The 7500-nt window shown below is 41.3% G+C and overlaps 1 protein-coding gene across 1 annotated transcript in view; it reads right to left on the reverse strand.

Annotated features, from left to right (window-relative positions):
* The window catches only part of LOC122248642 (dynein axonemal heavy chain 3), a 98213-nt gene that overhangs the window by 62463 nt on the left and 28250 nt on the right, over nucleotides 1-7500 (reverse strand). The window contains exons 16-25 of the mRNA XM_086545610.1: nucleotides 6952-7099; nucleotides 5169-5313; nucleotides 4368-4462; nucleotides 3942-4058; nucleotides 3166-3365; nucleotides 2834-3011; nucleotides 2204-2382; nucleotides 1743-1826; nucleotides 1071-1272; nucleotides 513-716 (exon numbers count right to left, since the gene is read on the reverse strand). Coding sequence (XP_086401736.1) covers nucleotides 513-716; nucleotides 1071-1272; nucleotides 1743-1826; nucleotides 2204-2382; nucleotides 2834-3011; nucleotides 3166-3365; nucleotides 3942-4058; nucleotides 4368-4462; nucleotides 5169-5313; nucleotides 6952-7099 — 1552 coding nt within the window. The remainder of the gene's footprint in view (nucleotides 1-512; nucleotides 717-1070; nucleotides 1273-1742; nucleotides 1827-2203; nucleotides 2383-2833; nucleotides 3012-3165; nucleotides 3366-3941; nucleotides 4059-4367; nucleotides 4463-5168; nucleotides 5314-6951; nucleotides 7100-7500) is intronic.

Genomic DNA, 7500 nt, shown 5'->3' on the forward strand with positions numbered 1-7500 from the left:
GGGAGGGAGGGAGGAAGAGAGGGAGGGAGGGAGGAAGAGAAAGAGAAAGAGAGAGAGAGAGAGAGAGAGAGAGAGAGAGAGAGAGAGAGAGAGAGAGAGAGAGAGAGAGAGAGAGAGAGAGAGAGAGAGAGAGAGAGAGAGAGAGAGAGAGAGAGAAAGGAGAGGAGAGGGAGAGAGAGAGAGAGAAGGAGAGAGAGAGAGAGAGAGAGAGAGAGAAGAGAGAGAGAGAAAGAGAGAGAGAGAGAGGAGAGAGAGAGGAGAGAGAGAGAGAGAGAGAGAGAGAGAGAGGAGAGAGAAAAGAGAGAGAGAGAGAGAGAGAGAGAGAGAGAGAGAGAGAGAGAGAGAGAGAGAGAGAGAGAGAGAGAGAGAGAGAGAGAGAGAGAGAGAGAGAGAGAGAGAGAGAGAGAGAGAGAGAGAGAGAGAGAGAGAGAGAGAAAGGTATAAAAGGAAAGAGAGAAACAGAAAGGGAAAGAAACAGAGACAAGGTGACTAATCGACGCCCACAAGGGTACCTTCAGCCCTCCTTTGGGGAGGAGGTTGGTGATCTCGCTCGTCCAGATGATCTGAGCGACAGTAAGAACCACCTGCGACGGCCACTGCGTGATCCACTGCTGATGGGACGAAAGTGGATGGTTCTCGACGGCGCGGATGGTCACGTCCTGCACGCTCTGAACCATCATCTCTTGCACCTCCAGTAACCATCTCTCCACCAGGCCCTTTGAGAGAGATAGAAGTAAATAGTCCAGGTTTTATTCGATAGAGACTTTGTTTCACCGACGCTGTTTTTGCCTTACTAAAAAACAGACCTCTAATTACGTCCTTAGATCATTTGTAGACTACTAAACGATGCGTGGGGATAATGATATGCTTTATGAGGCATGTTTTATGTTTGATGTTTTATGAGGCATTCTTCATTAACTACATTATTAATCTTATTATTAACCTCATTAACTTTATTAATTCCTATCTAAAAAAAATCTAGACGACCGAAAAAGAGTGAAATTACAACACAAAGGAAAGAAAATGCTGAATCAAAATATAACGGAAGCATTCCTTTTGTTTCCTCTTACCCGAGCCTTGGCCGGAATGACCCGGTTACTGAACTGGACGAGCTCCCCTTCTGCAGAGATCATGCCCTCGATCTCCTGCTGCGGCGAGAAGTGCAGGGAACTGATGCCTTCGAAGCACTTCTTGAGGTGAGGCTGCACGCGCTGCGGATCCTTCGTCTCGGATAGGATCTCCAGCAGTTCGTCGTTGGACAAGAAGAAGAATCTGCAAGAATGACGGGAATTATGTCTGTGACTCCTAAAACCTGCATGATTAGAATGATTTAGTGTCGAGGTAGAAATAAGAATCTGCAGGAATAAAAGGGATACTCGCCATGAGAGAAATGAAATTATAGGTAAATATAGTTGATTATTGTTGTTAGACACGAAATGAAGCTTACAAGAATGATAAATGAAATTATTTGTGTGATCATTAAAATAAAACTACAAGAAATAGATTTGTGGCAATGATAAGAAGAACTTAGGAGAATTATAAGAAGTTCTTGTTATTGGACGTGGCGAATAAATACGGATTATTCGCGCAAAGACAGATGGATCTACAAAAAATCAAGGTGATTATGACTCGCAGGGTGATTCTTACTCTGTTGAAATGGGGGGTTTTCTTTGTATATAATGGAATGTAATGGGTCTTATTAGCATAGAATGGAATCATTATTCTAATTCTCATTACTGTACCTTGGGAAGAAGAGACGTTTCTTCTCCAGGTAGTCGTTGAGGCCCTTTTGAATCTCTTCTAGCAAGCGGTTGCATTCGTGCAATCTGCAGAAGGATTTTTGATATATTGCATACTGTAGGCCTACTTGAACAGGGCCAATTTTATATCAGTTATTACAGCATTTCATCATAGGTAGATCACTTTTGAAGGTTTCATGCCATATTATGTGCATGTAGGCTAACAACGTGTTTGTATCAAGGTGAGCTCTTTGTAAACTACTAAATAGTAGTTTAGTAGTTTACTTTGTAAACAACTAAATCAAGTATTACGTTGATCAGATCATGTACAGAAACTAAATCAGCTATTATTATACAAAGCTATCAACAAACTTGTACAAAGTTGAACATTCTTGAGGGCTGATAACACACAAAAGCAACAAGTCGACTACCCCTCCCTTCTCCTGCCCACTACCACCACTGACCTCGGCAACATGTTGGGCTGCTCCGTGGCCACAAGGGCGTGCGGGTCCTTCACCGCCGTGCCCATCAGCTCCCTCCAGGTGGCGTCGACGCGGGTGAACTTGCGCCCTTCCACCGGCATCTGTTTCATGATGTCCTCCGACGAGAAAATGGGCTCCAGGTACAGCCACGTCACTTGGCACTGTGGGCGTTCGGAGACAGGAAGGGAAATGATGGTTATAATGATGATAATGGTAATAATGATCGGCGTGCGTGTTTTAGGGAGCGTGTTGGATTGTTTGCAACAAGTCACGCGCGTTTCGATCTCATACATAATGCTTCTAACTGAATATCGAAGTGAAATTGAAATACGGGTTACGCCGCTGTATATTTTGGATTTCAAAAAGAATATTAAAAGATTGAATAAGACGTATTGTATCCTGTGGAATTAAAGAGGGATTGGAAACAAAAGCGTAGTAGTGCCGCGTAGTTTAGTTTCATTTTATTTGTTTTTGTTTTATTTTTTATAATTTCTATAAATTTGTCTTTTTATATATTTTCATTTGCATATATACAGTTTTGTTCAATCTAATTTCACAATCATCTCTCGATTTCATTTAATCCCCTAATTGCACTATCTAATTAACACCGACCTTGATCCAGGCGTCGAGGATGTCCTGCATGGAGAGCAGCTTCTCCTCCCACGCGCGGATCTCGGCCTCGAAGGGCTTGACGTAGGGCGAGCCGCGCATTGTCTGCACCTTTTGCGTGTGCTCGTCAAGCAGCACCTGGATGTCGTCCACGGCGGCCAGGATGCTCACGCCTGTCTCTCTGAGGACGAGGTTCAATTGTCAGTTTTAGGACAATAAAAATAAATAGATAAATAAGTAAAAAGTAGTAAAAAATAAGTAAATAAGTAAAAAAAAAATGAAGACATTTTACAACATCCTTCATCCCAGGACAAAGTCAAAGGAAGTCATCTCACCTCCAGGGCTTGAACTCGAACATGACGTTGGCCCACTCGCCCTTCATCTTCTCGAGGGCCTTCTCGAGGCTGAACTCCTTGGAGGCGGCGTGGCTGATCTCCTCCAGCTTGCGTTGCACCGAAGGAAGACCTGCTTCGATCATGTCTCCCAAAGACGTCTCCGGCGCTAGGTTCAGTTCCGTTCCCAGGTGCTCGCTCAGCTGTTGGGAAAGTGCTTTGAGAATTCTGATGGAATGACTAGTTACAAAATATAACTTGTGTTTAATGAGGTCTATTTGTGTGTGTGTATTTATCTGCCATTGTCTGACCACTGTATTGTATCCTGTGCCAGTTCCATTACGTTTCCAGGTGTTTGCTCAGCTGATAAGATATTGTTGTTTTAATAATGCTAATAGAGTAACTTATTCAATTATAAAGCATATACTTAGTGAAGTATCTTGTTTTTATTATGTGTTCATTCAGCTGATGAGATATTGTTTTTGGCTTGAGAATCCTAATGGAGTGACCAATTAAATATATTTGTAAATATTTGAACAAATTTACTGAAAAATTTATTGTCAGATTTTGCACCTTTGCCTCAACACAGTAGAGTGCCCATTCCCTTCGCCTCATATTTGAAAAAAGGCTATAACAATTGCCGGATACATAATTAAAAATCCGGTCGAGTAAAAGACAGGGTCTAGTTACAGAATAACAAGCGTAAAAAATAACGAATGTCTATAAGCATGTCCTTATGATTAAACAAAAAAGGATCCGCTTGTTTCTACACCACATACCTGGTCCCAGTGCCGTTCTCTCAAGCCAGGATTGCAAATGCACTGCAGTACGGGAACGTGGAGACGGAACTTCTCGATTCGCTCCTTCACATATTCTGCAACGCGTCGCGATCCAACCTGTTTGGTAAGAGAAAGTAGATGTTATTTTTAAGCTATTTGCAGTGTGCATGTGTATGAGTGTGTGTTTTTTTTTTTTTTGTGTGTGTGCGTGTGCGTGTGCGTGTGCGTGTGCGTGTGAGTTTGTGCGTGTGTGTGTGTGCGTGTGTGTGTGTGTGTGTGCGTGTGTGTGTGCCCGAGTACCTATGACATTATTCAAGAGGCTATCAGTAAACGAAATCAAAACAACCGAGCATTCCCCCCTCCTAATCTCTCCCACTTTCTGATATCATCCACCCCATCCACCACACCAAACCCAGACGACGCTACCTGATCCATGAACGTCTTGGTGAGCTTGTACATGGTCTTCCACATGGCCTCCACCTCCTCGTTGATGGCCTCAGCGTCCAGCCCGGCGAAGGGACCTGGCAAAACGAAGAAGAAAAATCAATATTTCATTATTATTTGATCTTATGTGTTTTTCCATCTCGCGTCGGTTTTATCTATTTGAAGTGGCGATAAAGCGAGAATTTGTTATCAGGGAAATGCCTTGAATTAGGAACGATTTAGATACAATATTGAAAACAGTATGCATGTTCTTGTGAAAGGCATAAGTTTGCAGTAATGTAATGATAAACTGTCAAAGTGATGAAATAAAGTCTGTCATTTTGTGAGAAAATACTAATCATAACATAAAGAATGAAGATATGATTATTTTGATTTCCATATTCTTGATTAAGAAGCGGATACTTATCATGATCATAGGGAGAATCAAATAAATAATTAACTGTCGAAAGTAACTGTAATAGTTATTTACGTTGATACAAAGGTATTCAGAGAAAAAAAGGAAAAGCCTACCTTGTTATAGGAGGGTAAAGGATGGTTGTTTCCACTTAAATAATATTAATATTCACTACTAACGCTATATCAAGGGATGAACATTTCGTAATTACATTTTATGAATGCTATACCAATATCTAAAATGAAATCAGTCTAACCTTAGAACTTCCAAAGAAAATACTCCACTCGAGTGACAAACCCCGAATACCATGAACCAACAATAACACAAACAACAACAGCACATCACGTGACCCAAAGAACAAAGCGACCTGGCACGCGAGAAGGTCTCACCGTTAAACCACTGCTCATACTTCTGGTGGAAATCGTACGTCGTGTGCCAGAGTTTGTCGTACGGCTCCTTCTGGGCCACCATCGCCTGCAGCAGCGGGAACTTGGTCATCTCCCAGCTCAACAAACTTTGTTCTTCGTTAATGCCCTGAAAAAGAAAGAGAAATAGTAATAGCGATGATATTAATGATAAAGGTAATTAAAACAGTAACAGTAACATTAGTGATAACAATAAGTATGAAAATATACGCATAACAACAATAATAATTATAATGATGATAAAATTATAACAATGAAAATGGCAATTTTGTACTGTACCATTTTACTTCGTCCTGTTTTCCCTAGTTAGCCTATCATTAATACATAAGAATGATGATTGTGTGGTAGGTCCCTTAAAGGTCAAGGCCCATCTTATATCCCTAATTCTTCTACGCCCGTAATATAATGTTGCTAATGACGTCACACTTCTTTGTTCGGGGTTGTCTGCCGTAAACCGAGGAATGTTTTGTGTTCGAAGCTACTTAGGTATGGTTAAAAGGTAGATTTAACAAGCAACTTCTCATGGAGAGCATTGTTGTGTGGTCTGTATGGTATGGGCATCTCCGAAAGTGGTGATTGAGATTACTTAAGAATACGTATCTAATACAATTTCATTGATGTAGAAAATAACACGATACTAAACAGTATTTACGTATAACTGGATATGAAGCACATTTAAAACTTGAAAACACTTATCGGACGCTTCTGTTAGGTTTTTACAATACCTAACAGCCGTGGATATATTCTCAGTCCTCTCCAGCAGCTCCAGCCACAAATTGTGATCAAAGTAGGAGCAATAACTTCAAAATTCGTAATTAGTTTGTTTGTTGTTGTTTTTTGTTTTTTGTTTTTTTGTTTTTTACGAATTCTCCCGCACCAAAGCGAATCTGTATTTGTGACGTCATCAGCGCGTGTATGAACATAAAAGACTTTTGCAAAACGCGGCGGTCTAGCTATAGCGGCCCTGAAGGGAGACACCGTGGAGTGGCTTCATGGAAAGATTAATGTACTAGTTTCCTGAGATGTTATTTTGCTGTTAAATCGTGAATATAAATGCACCTGTGCCAGTGATACATGTGTTACAGAGTAACTAATATTAGAGGGTGAACCGATGATGGAAGTGGTTTATAGAATGTGTAATAATCGATTTTTTTACATTTGAGTTTTAGGTGTTTGGACGTTTCCTCGTCGCAGAGGTGATATATACATAAACACCAAGTGTGGCTATTCGTCACACGTGTATATGGTTGTATTTTTGTAGTAAACATTTTTTTTCATAACTATGAACACGTGATGATATAATACATTAGTAGCATGAACACGTCCCTGCTTCCACTACGAATCGGGAGAGTTCAGTCTATGCCATCATCGAGAGCTTGCGTCAGCAATAACTCACAACTTTTTCTCGGTAATATGTGCTCACAAGTGTGCACCGAAATTTCACGTAGAATTTAGAATTAGGAAGTTCCGGCGCAACCGTGTGTACATACGAACTCTCTAAACATATACGTAAATTACACGCACATACATACATACATACATATACATGTGTGTGTTTGTGTGTGTGTGTGTGTGTGTGTGCGTGTGTGTGTGTGTGTGTGTGTGTGTGTGTGTGTGTGTGTGTGTGTGTGTGTGTGTGTGTGTGTGTGTGTGTGTGTGTGTGTGTGTGTGTGTGTGTGTGTGTGTGTGTGTGTGTGTGTGTGTATGTGCGCCCGTGTGCCAACAAGGAGAAAAGCGTCGATCGCACCTGCAGCTCGGCCTTGGCGTCCTGCAGCTGCGTGGTGAGGCGGTCGAGCAGCTCGACGTTCTTCTTCATGGTGTCGACTCGGATCTCCTTCATGGTGAAGTTGTCTCGTCCCCGTAAGTCCTCGAGCTCCTTGTGGTATATGGTCAGCCTGTGGGAGGTGGTCGTTACATGAAGGGTTTCGCTATGGTTCATATCATAGCCCGAAGGTTTGATATTTGGATTTCTTTCTGCTATGGAGGATAACGTATTGTTTAGGTATTTATTTAGCGACTAGTATTCACTTCTTATTCATCAATTCACTCATGTTTATTCATATAGGGGACAAATGCTACCCATTCATGGTATACAATATTCATCACAGGAAATAAGTATAGCATACTAACGATATTATCTACCTACTTTATCTGCCTTACCTATATATATTGCCATCTATCTAAACCGTCTTCAATCAACCTACTGGTACCTCTATCTATCCACGCTACAGTTTCGTGCTAACATTCCTTTGGATTCATGAAAAAATCCTGAACAACTTCGCTTTCCACTGCACAT

Source organism: Penaeus japonicus, unplaced genomic scaffold, assembly GCF_977035675.1.
Source record: "Penaeus japonicus unplaced genomic scaffold, GWHDUDI00000001_assembly GWHDUDI00000016, whole genome shotgun sequence".
NCBI classification, from domain to species: domain Eukaryota; kingdom Metazoa; phylum Arthropoda; class Malacostraca; order Decapoda; family Penaeidae; genus Penaeus; species Penaeus japonicus.